Here is a 20,538-nt window from a genome sequence, read left to right as displayed (position 1 = left end):
GATATCCACCAGTTATGCTGCAATAAAAATACACATATCTACAAAATGACTGCTGTTTAAATAATAAAATATCCCTCCTATTAGAATCTAATAAGGACTATCATAGTGAAAGTCTTCTATCCACATGATTTGTTTGGGTGAGTCACAACACCAAAACTCGTCTACCATAGTAATCTGCAAAAGTTTGTGTAACAAAATACCTACCTATGGACTTTAGCACAGCGTCATAAGAATCCATCTTTAAAAGCCTATTCCCTTTGACAAATGCAGCTTACAAACAGTAAATAAGTCAGGCCTACTCTTGTTGTTATAACCTTTCATTTTAAACAGGTCACACATAAGGAATCTGACATAACTCTTCCTAGAGAGCAGATAAGGCCTATATCCTTTCCCACTGGCCTGAGTCGGACGCTGCAACTGACACAGGCCTACTGAAGTGAGCAGAGGCTGCCAACCATAATGCATTCAGTTATAAAATCACAAATAGGTCTGGAATTACAAAGGAATAAATAAGGTGAAAATCTACTCTCAGGATTTTTCAGAGTGGATGACTAACACCCGTAACTACTATGGTAATCTATCAGTTTACATATAACAAAATACCAGTCTATAGTCTGTAACATCATGTGGTTGATATGTTTCCTTATACTTATTCAGAGTATGACATGAGCTTTAGGGTCTCCAGTCCCTCTGGCAGTGTGGACTTAGTTAACTTATCAATATGAAACTGAGAACCCAATAGACTAACTGTAACCAGCAACATTAGCTAATAAACAGAATATTAAAATTGCAGCATTATAACAGTCATTTAAAATTTTGGATTTCCTTCTATTTGTCCTCCAACCTCTCCTTTCTTGATTCTAAATAAACAATAACCGCACAAAATGGAGACTGTAAGGTTTTCGTAGTTGGCCTTGCCTTTCACCCACATACCTTAATAGAACAAAGGAAGCATTGTACTTTATGAAGAGAGGTAGTGTCCCACCAAGCACATCAGGCCTGTCTGGTGAACCTTCGAGAAGATGTGAACAGCTCTTATCTGAACGAGCCCAATCTCTCAGCTTCTTGCTGAAGATTCCCTTCTCCCCCAAAATTGTGCGTATTTAGCCCAAATACTATTTTCAGAAAGTTTTGAAAAGAACGGGTCTCTTATTTAACGTTATTAAAACTAACTGTCAACATGCACCTGCACCTACTTCTGCTAAACATTTACTGTCTAAAACATTGAACTGGTTTGTTAGCTTGTCAGCATAATCAACTCATGCCTACTGTACTGAGCATAGGCTTGCCCACGGGGAAACCTTTAAGTCATAAAATTACAAATGTATGCTAAATTACAGTTGGCAATGCAAAATAGTATCGCTCTTCAGAGGGCCTAACAAGGATCCTTACATTCCAAATATTTTGTGCCCATGGTTTTTCAGAGACCGTAATCAACACCAATCCCCCTTTCTTTTTACAGTAATCTGCGAGATTCCATTGAACTAAATCCTTCTCTGCAGGCTTTCATACAGAGTAATAACCATTCACACTTTACTAGATTAATGTTATCATATGCTTTACACAATTAATATATCAGGCCTACTGACTTTATTATTAAATTTCATAAGAAAGAGATCAGGCCTATAGCTATGATCATTCACTTTCCAGTTGTATAACAGAACAACGCATTCCATTGCAACCCATGCCTTTTACAAGCGTGTCTTACAACGTGAACGCCTTACAACGTGAATGCCTCTACCACAGATAACCTTTACCGTGGATATTCCAACAGCGAATAAGCATTTACTAAGCATGCTTAACCAACCAATTTCATTGTAAAAGGAATATATGTGGTAAAGTTTTTTCCTGATCCCTGCCCGGAGCTCCAAAAACCGTTGCCCACCACGAAACCCCCTGGCCCCTAGCCCTAAAACAGTACCTACGCGCAACCTTACCCACCCTTCAGCCCTTTCCAGAAGTACCCATTCCCTGTTCTGAACCCTATAACAGGACTTCTGCACGGCCACCCCCGTAGCCATTTTTAAAAATACCCTTAAGTCCTAAAACCATGGCCTGGCCCCAAAGTCCTAAAATCACCCTCTGCTCTTTGCCCAATCCCCCTTACCTCACTCACAACGACAACCAGACATCTCTTCAGGCACGGCGCAGGTTGTAATGAGGAGGCGGAAGGATCTCCGTTTCCGCTAATGAAGCCAATAGCCTTAACCACACCAGCAGCTTTACCACGCATATGGCCGTACTACATGCCAGCACTTTTACCATGCATATGCCCTTACCACAAGTATCACACATATATGCCCTTACCATGCATACTTTTACAGCTTTAATTCATTGTAAAGGCGTGTGGTAAAGGTATACAAGTTGTAGAAAAATGTGTGGTAAAGGTAAATGCGTTATAACTCATACGTGGTAAAAGGCATGCACGGTAACACCTGCGCTGTAATGGGCGTTCCCTTCACTTTCCATCATCGCTACCTCAGTCATTTTGTATTGGGTACAAGCTTTGCGATAAGCCCAAAGCTACAATACACAAACATATTTCAGTGGAAACACACAACTCTGAGTCAATCAAATCCTGCACTTGGAGAATCCCACACGTGGGTGGAGCCAAAGCTCCTCTTTCAGTAATTCCCTAAAAGCTCTTTTTTGTCACATAAGGTCTAACAATAACTGTGCTTAAAATTGCGGCTTAATGATTGATATTTTCATGGTAAATGAATTCTCTATAGCACTCTCAGTGTAAATGCAGAAAAAGAAAGACAAAAGATCTGACAAAAAGGTAAAACTATATGCAACCACAGCTAAAACGTGCATCAGTTTTCAAGCACACCACTTAAGAATATTGAGCAAGTTTTATAGGAGTGAGCAATATCCAAATGAGTGGCAAATGAACTGTATTAAAAGCCAGAAAATTCTGTGGAAGGGGGAGAGAAGGGAAGTGTTATATTTCCCCCCTATTATAAATATTTAATAACTCCAGAATATTGCAAAAATGCCTGTCGATCCATATGTACAAGATTAAGTACAATCCAATATGTCATTGTTGGAAGGTGGTTTATTAGTAGGTGCACATAGGTACCTACCACACCACAATCACAAATAAAGACCAGTCAAGTTCTCAATAAATGAATCCTTCCTCAACCCTTGGTAGTTTGGCTGTGAGCAGACAGGCTTTACTGAGGAGAGGGAGAGGTGTGGCGGAGCAGCAGCAAGACTGACTGACTCTGGAGCACGAGGCTCACAGTTCGATGGTTAGCATCATGTGACTCTGGGCAATAGCTCACTTAATCTCCCGGATGGCCTTAGTGACTTGAGACCATTAGGGGTGATTAGTTTGCGCTTTACAAGTATCGGATTTACGATTTATTTTTTGGAGGAGACAAGTGTGTAAAGCATTTAAAAACACCAATACAGTAAATAAGTAAGACACATCACACAATAAAAATCCAACACCCATTTATAAAAATATTATTTTCTTTTATGATTAAAACGACACATAAAAGATAAATATCCAATGTTGTGAACTAGTGATATAAATTTTTAAAGATTAAGGGCTCGATGTAGGTGGCTCATTACCGGTCGGTAAATCCGAAATTCTGTAAATTTCAGGCTTACCAGCCGGTATTGAGCCATTTCCAACATAGGTGATGATTCGGTAAATACAGAATCGGTATTTACCGATTATGTATTTACCGAATCATTATTTACCGAATCGGTAGATGGTATGTAGGAAGCACATTTAAGACTGCTTATGTGCTTTCAGCATTCGTTATTTACCACCAACTACAAGTTGGTGGTAAATATCGAAAAACCATTGGAAAAGCAATTGTGTGCTTTTTAAACAGTGCCATGTGGCAGACATACATGGCCTTAGGGCATGTATGTGTGCCACATGTGCACACATGCACAATTCAGAGGTGCAACAGGGTGTCAATGTGACACCCTGCCACCCTTGAATGTGTTCCCCCTATTACCGATTGGTATTTACTGAATCGGTAATAGTGAATGGCTTCCCATTTATTCCTATGGGCCTTCAGGCCCATAGGAATAAATGGGAATTACTGAATTGGTAAATATCAAATCGGTAATACTGAATATTACCGAATAGGTAATATTTACCGAATCTTTAGCTACATACCATTTACCGATTCTGAAATACCGAATCGGTAAAATTCAGTATTTTAGAATCGGTAAATAGTATTTTCCTACATATGGCACTAAAAACTTTATAGTACCAACTTGGAACATCTGATCACGCAAGACTGGGACAAAGTTTGAGGCTGACTGCAATGGAGCACGTATCAAATACAATGGTCGGTAAGGCCCGCTCAAGTCTTCGGACTTCGTTTTTTTTGGGAGCTTTTTCTTTCTATGTCGAACAAAGTACCCTGTTGGGCTGGCCTGCGGGTTAACAACGATGGCTTGGTCCGGGGTGAGGCTTCAGAGAGGTCTTGGAGCAAGAACGTGGATTTCAGACCGGTTCCTTCGACTTTGGTGGATTGATCCTAGTCGACAGGTAGGTCACCTTATGGAGCATTTTACCAAAAATCTCCCAATGTCTCCAAACTTCTGGAACTACTTCCAGAAGATCCTTTTGGGGATCCAAGGCATCCAGAACACAAATTCAAGGTTCCAGAAGCTTGTTGCTCATCAGGATGTTGGGACTACATGTCCCACAATACACCTGACCAAACCCTTGGCGGTCAGCTGGTTTCTTTTTCTGGAGAGGATGCAGGTGGAGCTCTTTTAACCTGTTGCTATCAGTCCACTCCTTCAGTTTTCAAAACAAGGCAACGTCCTCCTTTTGCTGTAGTTCCAAAGTGCTGGTGTTGTCATTTCAGAGTGCAATCCTGTTGGTGCAGGACAGGGTTGGTGCAGGACACTGTTCCCGCAGGACAGTCCTCCTTGTTGTTTCTTCAGGCAGGCATCTGAGTTGCTGGGCAGCTCTCCCATATTCATCCAGTGTTCTGGGGTGACAAGCGGGGGGCACCCCTGACCAATGGGGTACAGGGTGCCACCACAGATGTATGACATCTTCCTCCAAAGAGTGGCATAATCTTGTCCCAGAAAACACCTTTTGACAAAATCCCAAAAGGAGAAACTCTCTCCTGGGGTTTAAGCTCTGGCTAAGCCAAACCAGTAGTGTGGCTAACGTTCCCTAACAGTCCCATTCCAGCCCCTTTGCTACTTCCATTACTGGGGCTCCTGTCTGGCTGGGGGTGCAGGAAGTGGAGGTGAGCCTGTGTCCTGTCCTAAATGACATTCCCTCCCACGAGATGTCCTTTGTCTCTATGCAGGCCACTTCACACCTCATCAGAGCAGTTTAGCTCAGCCTGGCAAAGGCTGGCTCAATCAGGAGAGGCTGCTAGAAGGCTGGATTTTGGCACATAAGAAAAGCAAGTCCCAAGACCTCCCCTCTAAACACGGTAAGAGGTCTAAAAAAAAACAAACATTGTGAAAGCACTACAGGCCCTTGCGCCTCTCTCAGTACAGGAGGTCCTAGCACCTCACTTGACCTTGATGTCCCTCGCGACACTGCCTTGAACGGTGCCCATGGCGGCACAAATTTGGACGGTGTCCCTCGCGACACATTATGTAGTTGTGCTAATAAAAATGATAACAATGAATTTGATACCTCTTCCTCTGAAGGCTGCGTCTCCAGGGATCCCGACGACGAGTTCGTCTTTGAACTAGATGAGGTTGAACCTGACTTTATTCTACAACCTGATCTTGAGCCAGCCTCTAGAAATAATATTCTTAACCCTATTGGTGAGGAGATGTTCTCTCCACTTAATTTCTCACGACCAAATACTTCAAAGTGGTTCCCTCAGGAACATGTTTCCCGCTTTGTGACTTGTTGGTTAAGAAACCTTCTCAATAGGGATACACTTAACACCATGAGATCTGAATCTCCAAGACCTACTATCGTGGAAAAGGTCTGTCAGACTCCTAACCTGGATCCAGACCTTATCAAATTTTTATTCAAGTTAGGGCGAGACCCTAGAAAAGGACTGGAGAGAGCACTTAAAGGCTGTCAAGACCGACTTTTAGATGTCCTTGGACCTCTAGTTAGAATCTTAGACATGGCGGAGAAGTCTCACCTCTCCTATACCCACTTAAACGTTGACCTGATCCGAGGCTGGAGCCAAAGGGCTGTCGTTCTCCTCGGCAACGCTAATTCTAGTTTAAATGTCGAAAGAAGGAGATCTATTTTAAACAAAATAAATCCAAAACTAGGAGACATAGCAGAGAGAGGATCCTCCGAGAATCCCAAGGGTCTCCTTTTCGGAAAGGATATAATTAAGGAGATTGGCAAATATGTGTCGACCTTCACTGCCCTTGATAGGGCACAAAACAACCTTAGACGTGTGTTTAACACCAACCTTTTTGGTCAGACCGGGAGAAGGGGTCGTTCTTCCAGCCGAGGCTCCTAACGACCCTACTCGTCATTCAGAGGTACCGGAAGAGGTTTCTACCCGCCTAGACAACCATTATTTCCCCAAAGAGGAAGAGGTCCGAGAAACCGAGGTTCAAGAGGTCGTGGTACTCCCAACACCTCAAATACTACAAGTAAGTACTACTCCTTCTTCTTCCCCCCCCTCCAATATTAGGGGGCAGACTAAAACAATTCTATCATGTTTGGGAGTCAGTCACCCATGACCCTTGGGTTCTAAAAACAGTTATGAGCTTCAAAAGAGACGTTGTACAGTTCCCTTTCCAAACTTATTTACCCCAACCCTTTGTCCTTTCAGAGGAACAAGAAAAGATCGTGGAAGAAGAAATTCTTTCTATGCTCAAAAAGGGCGCAATTCTGGAGGTTCCCTGGTCCAAAGCCAGATTCATAAGCACACTCTTCTTAGTTCAGAAAAAGGACAAAAGGTGGAGACCCGTGATAAACCTTGGAGAAGTCAACAAATTCCTTGTCTATCGCCGCTTCAAAATGGAGGGTATCCACCTCCTGAGGGATCTCCTCCTCAAAGGAGTTTGGCTAGTCAAGCTGGACTTGAAGGATGCTTACTTCACCATCCCTATGTACCAAGACCACCAAGCTTTCCTTCAATTTGCTTGGAAGGATCGTCTATTCCAATTTCAAGCACTTCCCTTTGGCCTCTCGTCCGCCCCTTGGTGTTTCACCAAGATTATGAAGTGTATTGTTACTATTCTCAGAGAAAGGGGAATCAGACTCCTCATCTACCTGCACAATATCCTTTTCATGTCCCAATCCCACTCAGACCTCCTGAGAGATCTGAATACTTCCATGAATCTAATAGAGAGACTTGCCTTCATTATAAATAGAGAAAAGTCCATCCTATCTCCCTGCAAGACGATATAATTCCTTGGGTTCACGGTAGACACCTTGAAATGTCTTCTTCTTCCTGCCAAGAAGATTGCCAAGATCAGAAAGGAGATCAGATCCGTCCTAAAACAAGATTCTTTAACACTCTGCGAACTAGCCAGACTTCTTGGGCTTCTTTCTTCTTCTATCCAGGCCATCTTCCCCGGTCCTCTGAATTACCGCGCGCTTCAGAGAATAAAGAGAAAAGCGCTCAATTCAGGTCTCTGGTATGGGGATCTTGTCTCTCTGGACCCAGATGCCAGAGCAGAGCTCTTTTGGTGGCTGGAGAACTTAGACGCTGGAACAGCAAAGCTATCTTCGGTTCATACCCGGATTTCGTCCTAGAATCAGATGCCAGCCTTCATGGCTGGGGTGCACGTTTGAAAGACCGGAACACCGGAGGGGTTTGGACCCTGACGGAATCTTCTCCACACATACATTTTCTGGAATTGACAGCTGGTTTATACGCTCTTATGAGCTTCAAACACTCCTTGGAATTGACAGCTGGTTTATACGCTCTTATGAGCTTCAAACACTGCATTCAAGGGAGGTCTGTTCTGAAAATGGACAACATTTCTGCTGTGGCCTATCTCAATCGCCTTGGAGGAACGAGATCTGCAGATCTCTCCAATCTTGCCAGGAAACTTTGGATGTTCTGTCTGGAACACAAAATTTCCCTCAGGGCGGAATATCTTCCCGGAAAAGCAAACATTTCTGCAGATTGGAATTAGAGATTCCTTCTAGACTTCTCAGACTGGAAACTCAATGTGAACGTCTTCAATGCCCTCTTCCATTTTTGGGGTCCCATAGACGTGGACTTATTTGCCAGCAGGTTAACCTTCCAGTTACCCAACTACTTCAGTTGGATGCCAGAACCGGGCGCACTTGCTGTCAACGCCTTTCTCCAACCATGGTCTCACTTCCTGGGTTATGCCTTCCCTCCTTTTGCCATGATTCAGAGGGTCCTTCAGAAAGTCAGGAGGGAAGAATGCCTTCTGATCCTAATAACTCCTTTTTGGCCGTCCAAAGCTCGGTTCCCGACAGCCCCGGAACTAGCATGCGACATTCCCTTTCTGATCCCAGCGTCTCCAGGCCTGGTCTCAAACGCAGACGGGGAAGATCATCATCTTATTCTCGAGGGGAATTTGAACCTTCTTGCCTGGAAAGTGTCAGGCAATCTAACGAGTTGTCTGGATTTTCGTCGACGGCTCTCTCTCTTCTCGGAGAATCTTGGGCACCCGGAACACACCTTAGGTATAACATTTGGAAAAAATGGTTTCATTGGTGCCTGGAAAGGAGTCTGGATCCCGTGGAGGCTCCTGTCGTCAATATCGTAAATTTTCTGGTCGAACAATTTGACAGAGGCCTATCCTATCGTACTATTAATTACTTTAGATCTGCAATCTCCGCGGGCCATTCCCCTATCAACGGTAAATCGGTAAGAAAAAGTGCTATCATTTGTAGAGTCCTCAAGAGTATAAGGCTAAGGAGACCCCCTAGACCTAAGTATCAGACCCTTTGGGATGTCAAGTGTACTCTAGACCTTTTTTGTTCTTGGCCAGATAACTCTTCCCTTAATAGAAAATGTCATTCCTTCAAACTCGCCACTCTCTTGTGTTTAATCTCCTGTAGGAGAGTATCGGACATCAGAAGCTTAGATATTTCAAATAGATGTTACAATATATTTGGTGTCAAGTTTGAATTACTAAGAAGAACTAAAACCATGTCAGATTTTATCTTTTATCCTCGTTTTGACAGTTTCCCTAAACTTAGCGTGGTTGCTTGTATATAAGAGTATGACACAAGGATGTCTCTCCTACATCCTTACGATGCAAATCAACTTTTAGTTTCTTTTGTTAAACTTTTTAAACTTGTTTCATCCACCTCCATAGCTAGATGGGTTAAGTCTACCATGAGTCTTGCTGGTATTGACCTCTCTAAGATTCAAGCACATTCTATCAGAGGAGCTATGGCCAGTAAATCCTTCTGGTCAGGTGGTAAGCTGGATGATATCCTGAAAGCTGCTGACTGGTCAAATGCTAACACCTTTGCTTGTCATTATTGTAAGCCTATCGAGCATATGTCTGATGTTGTCCTTCGGGGCTACGAACATGCATAATGTAGCCTCCGGTCTTGTAATGAAATTGCGATTCTCCTATTAACATGACCAGAGAATCTGGATTTCATTAAAGACACGGAGGCTGACATTATCCCCCCCTCCTCCCTTTTACAACTTTTGATATGTCTTTTATTAATTTATTGATTACTTCAATTGTTGTTATTCTATGATTTATGCCTATGCTTCTGTTATCCTTATTGAATGTAATGAAGTCTTTTGGCTCTCTAGGCTCTTCACTATGGATTTCGTTCTTAATCCTTTCTTTCTCCTTTCAGGTAATTCCGTTTAACCGTCTGATCTTTTCCATTTGAGATACTGACGTTTATTCCATGATGTTTTCAAGCTCTACTTGGATTTCTCCGTTTATGAAGTTCTTTCCTGCTGCGATTCTTTTAAAAGAGGCAGATCATCCTCCTGGATACATCCTTTGTCCACTGTTGTGTAAACTCTAGAGCTTTATCCTTTATGATGTAGTGCGGCTGCTGTGATTTGCTATTAAAGGATAATGCATAATGTCAGCCGTGTCTTTAATGAAATCCAGATTCTCTGGTCATGTTAATAGGAGAATCGCTATTTTGGCACATCAGAAAAGCAAGTTCTATAACTTGTTTGTCTATAAAGTATATAATAAATCTAACATTGGCAAGTTGTTGGATTTAATATAACTATCCTTTTAAGTCTTTGAATTATTATTTTAGCTCACTCCAGTCAACATTGACATTTTTTCCCTCAGTGGGGCATATAAAACATTTTAAAATACCCCTGCCTATTTTAACAATGCACCCTACCCTTGGGGCACCTAGGGTTGGCCTCAGGGGTAACCTATATGAACAAATAAGATAGTTTAAGACTTTGGAAGTACCTTTAATTCCAAAGTCGACATTGGACACAGTTATGTTTTAAAAGCAGCTTGCAAAGCAGGGCTGGTGTCTAAAACGACAGCAGGCAACAGAGGAGTGAACACTAAAGTGCAATGAATCTAATCCCAAATGCCCCACCATATACTAGGGACTTAAAGGGCAGTACCAATTGCAATTATACCTAATTGCCATTTACCTTTTACATAGATCACAGGCTCTGGGCCTTGTTAGCAGAGCCCAGTGCAAAATCTGCCAGAAAACTAGCATCTAGTGGTCAAAAATGGGGGCAAAATGTGAGGGGGACACTGCACAAAGCCCTGGCTTCTCACAATCATTAAGCCAATTACATAATGAAGAAGATATTCTTTCACAAAAATCATATTAGTACGAACAATCTTATTTTGAACTAGTACCAAAATTTCGCTTTCAACAGAATCCTTTTTTGAAATCTAAAAGTGCAGTGACCTGAACTGGGAACACAAATAGTTGCCCTATAAGATTTGGCGCATGAGAAAGACACTACAGTGAGAGGTGGAGCCTAAGCGCGTCGAGGCAAAGGCCCTGTTTACCACTTCCTCCAATGGAAGAGGAGAGGGAGATGGCGCCAACTGACCTCACACTTAATGTGGTGGGGTCCTCGAGTTGAGGGGCTATTCCAATTGCTGAGCTCAATCAACATGAACAGTACATTACTTAGGAATCATAATATACGGCGGTTTTAGCCTTTCACCTGGCACCTAACAGTTAAAACAACACAATTTCACACCAATCTTTTACCAACAACACACAGATTTTTTTTATTTAAACCGGTTGTCAAGGAGAGGCAAGCTAGGTGAAAGATGATACCTGCCGAAAGCAGTTTAACAGTAGCTAAAGACATACTTCAAATAAACCTCCAAAACTGTACAGGAAAACACGACCATCAGAAAAACCTAGAACAATATATATATATATATATATATATATATATATATATATATATATATATATATATATATATATATATATAAACAAAATTACACAGACAACAAAATAGAATTACTGATCAACCTAAAACGAGGTGATGCCACGAAAATCGTTATTTGCCTGGAAATGTAAATAAGTTAAGCCAGCGAGTTCTAAAAGGCCAGCAGCTAACCCATTTAAAATTTTTAATGTAAGATTTGTATCCAAACAAAACTTTTCCAGCAATCTGTTTTAACCAATCACGCACCATATTTGTAGTCAGTCACATACGCTGAGCTATTCACGTAAACTACACCCAAGAGTTATCATCGTAGGACAAAAATACAAATCAACTCCATAAAGGGAAATACATACACACTTCTCCCATCAACGAGTATAATGAAATAACAATACATGAAAGCATCAAGACTGAAAGATATGAATGAAAGAAAAGATCTACACATGTAATAATAACTTTCTTCAGTAAAGCCTTTATTTAGCATTTCCTTGCCGACTTTAATACTGTACTCTCTCCATAATCCTTCCTAGGACTTCAAAAATGGTGCAATCAAGGTGGAGGTGGTAATAAAAACTGCTATTTACTACAGTTTGAAGTTTATATCTGGTGGTAGATAACACTGTACACATACTTCATTTATAAAAATATTTTCTTTCGATCCCCTCTAGGAGTACCAGAGGCCAGATTGGCTCTACATGTGGTTTCATATAGAGTTTAAAAGATGCATTATTTATAAAAGAAAAAAAACACTGTTTAAATGATTTAAAAATTTTTAAAACTGTAAAGAAGCGACAGAAGAAAATACAAAAAAGGTACGTATTATAAAGGTGACTTCTTTATTGAAAACAGGTTTTCATTTCTCATGTCCAAAGAAGGGCTAATTAGTAAAAAGCAAAGCATTCTTTAAGTAAAAAAATAGGAACACAGAAGTGACCAGCAGGCAGCGTAAACATAAGCTGCATTTTATAAAAATATGCATCCACGATGTTAAGCACGAATCTGACCTTTCAGAAGATAATGGATGCTGTAGGCTGTACACCTATAATGGATTTGCCGTTTAACTCGAGCATTAGTAATTAAGAGCAGGGTACAGGATATGAATAGAGAGGACAGTAAAGCCATACCAGGGAGACAGAGCAGTTGAAGGTTGCACTTCTGAGCAATTAACATCATCATGTTCTCCTCTTCTCCACGGCAACAGTAGGTTACAGCTAGCCCATATGTCCCTGGAATCAACATATAAAAACACATTATTTAAATTCAATGGTGTAGGCATTTTGTTTGTAGCCCACTTGCTATCTAATAATGTATTTTTTAAGTTGTCACTGAGAATTCAGAAAAAGGCTTTGAGCCTTTCTAGATATTGTCTAGATTACTTACCGGTAATTTTCATTTCTCCGATTCCTCACTCCTTGTCACAGTATTAACTTAATGAAGTACGGAAGTGCTGCTCCTCCAATGGCCACCCTTTCAAAAGTCTTTTTTATTTTAACTACATATTAGACACACACTCTTTACAGTGTAAAGGAAAATGGTATAATTAGAACTTCATGCTATTATAAAAGCACCCAATGCCAGCTACTACTTAACACTACTTGAAAGTCTTCGTAGCTTCAGACATCCAATGCCTCAAACACAGCTTGCACATCCTCCAGTCCTAAGTGTCCAGCGCCTACCTGAAGCTCAACTTAACAAACATAATTCCTGTTATTTGTCAAGAACAACAGAGATATAGTATAAACTTTGCTCAATGACATGAACCTTGACATCTCTCAAATCCTAACTTTCACTGAATGCCAAATCATTTGAATTTACCCAGGGCACCAACCTCACCCTTCAAGAACATATTGCCAAATAAAGCGGCCTGGTAACAGCTCTCTCTTCCAAAATGTTTTTTTCTAGAAAGCGACTTTGGAACTGCTGCTCTGTACTCTTGCATCTGGATGAAGTTAAGGCCATTCTCCATGGCCTCCCGGGTTGCATACTGGCACCCCTCGTGGCATCCTACACACCGCAGTACCTCTAATCCAGGGATTGAAGAAATGTGATCATATCACTCATATTGCGATGGTACTCCATCGGCTCTACGTACTAGGCCACACTATAATCAAAACCACCAGTATTATTTGCAAAGCTATCTCGACCAGTATCCTCGCCTATCTTGCAGGCAAGCTCACCATCTCTGATGGTTCTCAGCACACTTGCACCCAGGACAACATCAGACTGCAGACTAAGAAGTGTAAAAAATAGAAAACCAGACAGCAGCCTCGGATCTGTAAAAACATTCCCATATTCGTCATAATTGCCTTAAAGATGCTCCAACTTAGGAATGTGTTCAAGACTTACCTCTTTAAAGAGCCCTACATTACAACGCATTAACCATCCACAACCTAGCTATGACTATTACTAGTTTACTTCATGCTAGATACATACATCCATACCTAGCTGCAAAGAAAATTTACAAGTGAAAGGATGGTAACATTAGTACTAGGATGAGGAAGGCAGAATTGGAGTAATGAATATTATGGTATGTATTCTAGACATTACCTCTTCACTCGGCATTCCTCAGCCCATTCCTTACTAAATGCAGACATGCCAAAGCATAAATGTCTTCTTTGCACAGGATTATACATACATATAGTCCAGACAGGAGCCAGATAAACAAAATAATGTCATTTTACCCACAATGCTGCTACTGAATGAACAAAATAAACATTTTAAATTACCAAAATCCAATACTTCATTTTGACCCAGAGCCAACATATAATGAACAACAAATGTTGCCACAAAAGAAGCAGCACAATTGTTCAAAAACAGAGCTTCCTTCAATTCTACATACGAGGCAGGAAATCCTCTAATGGAGGATGTATGAAACCATATGGAAATGTATCTATTTATTATATTCACAATATTAGTTGGAAAATCCTAGTCTGTAACTGGATTCAGATATCAAACAGAGAATTAAGTCTTGATTTCAATAGAGAACTGAGCTTATCGTAGAAATGAAACTCAAGTCTAATGTAAAGACAATTCTGCCTTTGGAAAGTCATAAACAATTGGGAAATTCATATCTATACCATCAACCTCCAAAGACTGATAAAGGAATCTGAGGACTTTAGATTCCCTCTTTGAACTCAATGTGGCTACAAGAACAGATGGAATGCTGAACACATCAAACATTCATCCCCACTCACAGATCAGGGTTAATGAACAACTGACTTCATCAGGGCTACAAAAGTAATACAACACTAGATCCCAGACCTATAGCGGGTTCGTAGATCACACAGTGTAACCGTCTCGGAGTTGTCACATGTGTGCATAATAAGTTATTGCACATTGATGGAATCCAAAAGAGACCGAGTACAGTCCCACCACGTGTCGATAGACATGCTGTTCTATAACTTGTGCAATAATAGTTTGAATTCAAATGAATCCCAGGAAAGTGAAGTGAAAACATATCTCATATAGCGAGGCAATTGACCTGCTATATTGTGTTGTCACACCCTGGTGCCACCTTATAACCCTTGTAGCTGTTCTTGTACCTTACTATCTCATTACTAGCTCCCCTGCTATCAATTCATCACACTGTAACGTTCTGTCGTTGTGCAACCTTATTAGTTCCCCAAAAATCTTCATTAACCTAGTTTTAAATAAATAATGAATGATTACTACCACCACCAAATTCGCACAGTAGCCACCTTCTACCATAATAGCTTGCAATTGTGATATCTCACCAATCTTGAGATAGTATTAATGCTCCTCTTCATATATGTATTTAGGCTCCAATAGTTAAAGGTTCCAATACCCTGTAATCTAAAACAACAAGAAATGAACTACCAGAAAGTCCTTTAGCTAATAGCGTATATATAACAGAGAGTCACAGCCTAGCACGGTGTTAGAGTTTAATTGATACATCCAAGTGCCCATTCTGCAGCCCCTGCATGCCCCAAGGTAATATCTCAAATTGATGGCCACCATTACATAGAGAAATAATTATTGCAAAGTCTCTGTAAGTGAGACATAATATTAGCATTCAAACCAACAAAGGATAATCACAAATCTGGTATTGAAATTAATTGATACTGAGATATGACAGAGAAGTAAAACGCTCCTAACAAATCTAATATCCAACAGTCACCACTACAGAGTAGAAGTCCATTGTGCATGCTGCACGCAAACGCCTATAATAATAATAATAATAATAATAATAATAATAATAATAATCCACATTTGTAAAGCGCAAACAAATCACCCGTATGGGTCTCCAGGCGCTGGGGGCCGTCGGGAAGATTAAGCAAGCTTTTGCCCAGAGTCACATGGTGCTGGGCTAATCTGCCGCCGGCGCAGGGGATCGAACCGGGATCCCCAGATTCCAGCGTCAGTCACCCTGGCCGCGGCGGCACACCTATAACAGTAACCGTTAACACAGTACCTGGCTCCATGATCTTAACTGAGAGGAGAGTACTCCTAGCATTTGCGCAAATAGTTGTGATGGTCAGGCGCCATCTTATGCCGGGTATATATACCATCTGTGTACCCGGTTCAGTCTAAACTTAAATTAAAACAAGCTGCCTATTTACCTATCCGCACTACTTCTTCACAGTAGTCCCCATAGCCGTAAGTATCAGCAAGTGTCAAATTGTAGCGCGCAACCCATTTAGGGCCAAATACTCTATACTTAATATGGCGACCAGTATTTTCCTGCCTGATAAACCAGGTTTTAAAGGGGCAGCCAACACAGAATGTGCAAGCAGTATGTATATTCAATTGACACTAGTTAAATTAATAATTCAAAACGCCTGTCAAAACTCAAATGTTTTGAGATCATTCAACTCGAACACAATATAAGCCGCATTCAGCATTTCACAGCTATACTATCAGGTGGCCATCTACGAGTCTATAAAAAAAAAATTATATGTGGAAATGATATGTTTTTTCCAGAAGTTTTCTTTCAAGAACACAAACTGTCATTGCTACTGAAAAGGCAAGATCTACACTTCAACGCCCTCTCCGCTTAGTCTGCAACTTGCCAACCTAGATGTAGGCGCAAAAATCAGAGACTGAAGATACAGATGTAAAGAGCAGACTGAACTAACTGCTGGTTACCCCATCCTCTTAGAAGTGAAAACCATTGCATTTTCAGACGATAAATGGAAATACATACTATTTCAACCTCCTCTTTCTAAAATCTGAAGAATAAACCAGGACCCAAAGGAAAAAGAGGAAAAGACATTTACCCAACCATAGGTCTACTGCCTCATAAGAGCCTCCACCTCTTCTAGAATTCGGCCTTGGAATGAAGGAAGATGATGAGAAATTGTGAACTGTGTCAAAGAGAAGTCTTTATGAGAAAGTTACTTCTGGCTGCACCGTGTTTAGAAGAAAACTTATTTTCAACATATTTTCAAGGACCTGAAGTGGCCTTAACTTATCACCCCTGGTTTACCAACCTACTGTTTAAACACTGAAAGATAATGCTACTTTCTTTTCAGTTGCTTTGCATATTTATTTTTTTTACTTTATTTTCAGGTTTGGACATAGATACAAACTTAGAAGGTGCATTCGTATACATAGTCAGAATAGGCTTGAAAAAAATAATCACCAAATGGCTCTCAGTACATTATACAGCATATGACATCAGGCAGGAAGCTAGAAATCAGGGACTGCAATATACTCATAGGCAATTTCAGCAGGGTGTGTCATCACATACAACTATGCATATCAAGGAGAGCAGTGAGACCATGATACATGGGTCCCATAGAGCATCAGCACTCATAGCCATTACAAGTTATATGTGCGGTATATCATTCCTATACATTCTCGGGGCATACATCACAAACACCCCAAGCGATCTTCCTTCAATATACTCCCCATCTCCCAGGTCGGTATATAAAGGGGCTGGAAGTTTCAAGCTGTCAGCCCGACTAGTGTGATTCAACAGATAGCACTGCAATAGGGCCCAAATGTCGGACGGCCGGGAGGCCAACTGTAACAGTTCGGCATATGTTGTCATTTGTTCCTGACAGTAAACGAGCTCATCTATCCGTTCCTTAAATTTGGGCGCTCTCCCCCTGACCCATCTGCACGCCACTCTCCTTTTAGCCACTAGCAACGCCAGCGCTACAAATTTGCGGTGTATAGCTTGGATCGGTTCCACATAACCCAGTAATGCCAGAATCGGAGAGGGCTCCACTTCAACATTAATCATTTCAGAAAGGGCGGTGAACACTTCCTGCCAGTATGAGTGGGTGCTCGCACATGACCATGCTACGTGTAGAAAGTCAGCTCCAAGCGCATGGCATCGGTCACACTCATCAGAGTCACGTAATTTATATTGGGGCAGAGGGCAGGAGTATAATACAATCTATGAATGAATTTATACTGTAGTATTCTAAACCTACTACTGGCCGAAACTCGCTCAGTTTGTTGCATGCAGAATTCCCATTGTCGATCCGTAAGCTCCAGCCCCAGGTCACAATCCCATTTTGCTCTGGGAGCCGGAGCACACGGCTCCTGTAGTGAGCGGGTCGTCTTATATATAGTGGATACCAACCCTTTGGGCGTAGCATTATGGAGAATCCGCTGCAGCGGTACAAACACCTGAGGTTCTTTGGGGAAATCTGGTGTCAGTGCTCTAATCCCCTGGCGAAGGCGTAAATATAAAAAGGTGTCGAATGACGTTCGCTGTATGCCAAGAAAGATGTGCGGAATATCCCCTCGTGATAGAGATCACCCCATGTTCTAATATGTGTACGTTCCATGAGTTTGTGGAATGCTGTTTCCTGCAATAAAAGCATATTTGGATGGTAATACAATGGGAGGAGGGGCGAGTACAGTAGTTGCGTATTTAGCAAATCTCCCAGTTGGGTCCATTCATTAATCGTGCTCATGACTGTCGTGGGTGTCTCATCTCTGCCCAGAGACGGCATATACAAAGCCCCTTCAATGTGTACAGGGTGCGCCAACCAATGTTCTGCAGCGACTTGCGGCATGTACCGAGGCTGATGGATCCAATAAAAAGCATAGTGTGCCTGAGTACTATAATAATACATTTCAAAATCTGCTATGTCGAATCCGCCCTGAACGTATGGCCTAGTGAGAGTCTCCCATTTGAGCCGTGGGTTTTTACCTCCCCACACCAATCGAGTCAGTTCGGATTTGAGCTGTTGGAAAAAATATCTTCCAGGGTGAAAGGGAATGTTCAAAAACAAATACAGTAGTCGGGGCAGCACCACGATTTTGATTAGGGATGCTCTGCCCGCCATAGAGAGTGGGAGCGTAATCAAACGTGTTATGGTATCTGAAAGACGATGTAATGTAATGTAAAGCACATTTCTATAGCACTCCTATCACTCCAGGGAGTATCTTGGCGCTTAACCAACCCAGATGGACGGGTAGGGGGCAAGATGATGAGTAACCCATTGCATCACACTATTAGATCAAGGCTCTGCAGGCGACATCAGTTAAAGAAAAGACCCAAGTTTTTAATGCTTTCCTGAAGTGGGTCTCTTGGGATAGTGCTCTTAGGGAGGGTGGTAACTGATTCCAGGCCTTAGAGCCCAGAGTGAAGAGGGATCTGCCACCTCTTGTAGTCAGCTTAAAGCGAGGGATTGTAAGCAAGTTCTGGCTAGCAGATCTCAAACAGCGGGTGGGATGATACCTCTTAAACCCGTTGCAGAGGTATTTAGGTCCCTGCTGTTGGAGCGCCCTGAACGTGATGACAAGTATCTTAAATAAGATCCTTTTACTGATAGGCAACCAGTGGAGCGCCTTCAGGGCCGCTGAGGCTGAAGACCTACGTGGCCGGCGTAGTACTAGGCGCGCAGCGGCGTGTTGGACCATCTGCAATCGGTGCAGGACTGACTTGTTAGCTCCAGCATACAAGCCATTGCAGTAGTCCAACCTGGAGTTAATTAAGGCCACTGCCACCGTTTTTCTGGCTGGCAGCGGGAGGAGGTCGAAAAATTTCCTCAGTGCCTTTATAATCTAAAAGCAGGTCCCAGCTATAGTTACTGCTTGGTTTTTAAAAGACAGTTGGTCGTCGAACTTGATGCCCAAGTTCCGAGCCGATGTGATGGTGTTGGGTGGTGCTTCTGCCTCAGCAGGCCAACACCTCTTTGGGGAGAACAGATTGTGTTTCCCAAACGGCATGATCTCGGTCTTCAGGGCATTACATTTCAAATGATTGTTGGTCATCCAATTGAATGTCGCTGTTAGGCATTCCTTTAGGTTTTCTTGGGCGCCTGGCCTATCCCTGTCCAGCACCAGGATTAGCTGGGTGTCGTCAGCATAAGAGATTGTACTGATCTTAAAAGATGCGATCAGTTCCATAAGTGGGACCATGTACAGATTGAAAAGTACAGGGCTTAAACTAGAGCCCTGTGGTACCCCAGAGCTGACGACCTTTGCTTCCGACTGGAAAGGGCCCAGCACAGTGACCTGACGTCTGTTGCTGAGGAAATTCCTAAGCCATGCCAGGGCTTGTCCCCCTACCCCTGCGGCAGCCAACCGGTTCACTAAGATATGGTGTGAAACCGTATCGAAGGCTGCCGACAGGTCAAGTAGGATTAGGACGGCCTCCTTTCCCTGGTCCATGGCCGCTCTTAGGGTCTCTGCTGTGAACAGTAGGGCTGACTCAGTAGAGTGATGTGATCGGAACCCTGACTGGTTGGGGTGTAGGATGTTATTCCCCTCCAGGAAGTTCGTTAGTTGAGTATTGGCAAATTTTTCCGCCAGTTTGAACAGCACTGGGAGCAGGGAGATAGGACGCAGATTGGAGAGGGTGGTAGGGTCAGCCAGTGCCTTCTTCTGTAGAGGCTTAACCGCTGCCAGCTTCCAATCATTAGGTATGTCTCCTGTGGCCAAGGAGGTGTTAATGATCCTGTTGATGATGGGATTGACCACCTCTACTAGGGTGTGGAGCACAGAGTGGGGACATGGGTCGAAGGGGGATCCAGATTTGATGGCCATAATGGCTTTGTGAGTGTCTTCAAGGGGGATAGCTGCAAATTTCTCCAGACGGGCGTTGGTCCATTTCTTTTCAGTTTGTACAGCTGACAGCTGTATAGTGGGTATTGGTGGAAAAGTGTTCACGATGTCGGAGATCTTTTTATCGAAGTAGTAAGATATCGCATGACAGAGATCTTGGGAGGGAGGGATCTCCTGCGAAAGAGCTGAAGGATTCATGAAGTTTTGAACTACCCTGAAGATCTCTTTTTGTCCTTGGCCTTCGATGGAAATGGCCTGAAGAAAGTGA

At 42.2% G+C, this 20,538-nt stretch overlaps 1 protein-coding gene across 1 annotated transcript in view; it reads right to left on the bottom strand.

Moving 5' to 3' along the window:
• DDX20 (DEAD-box helicase 20) overlaps nt 1-20,538 on the bottom strand; it is a 302,908-nt gene that overhangs the window by 12,539 nt on the left and 269,831 nt on the right. Inside the window, exon 10 of the mRNA XM_086923351.1 lies at nt 12,407-12,508. Coding sequence (XP_086779477.1) covers nt 12,407-12,508 — 102 coding nt within the window. The remainder of the gene's footprint in view (nt 1-12,406; nt 12,509-20,538) is intronic.

This window comes from Lissotriton vulgaris, chromosome 5 (assembly GCF_964263255.1).
Source record: "Lissotriton vulgaris chromosome 5, aLisVul1.2, whole genome shotgun sequence".
NCBI classification, from domain to species: domain Eukaryota; kingdom Metazoa; phylum Chordata; class Amphibia; order Caudata; family Salamandridae; genus Lissotriton; species Lissotriton vulgaris.
Note: the sequence above shows the minus strand (reverse complement) of the source record. Positions and strands in the feature narration are given on the sequence as shown.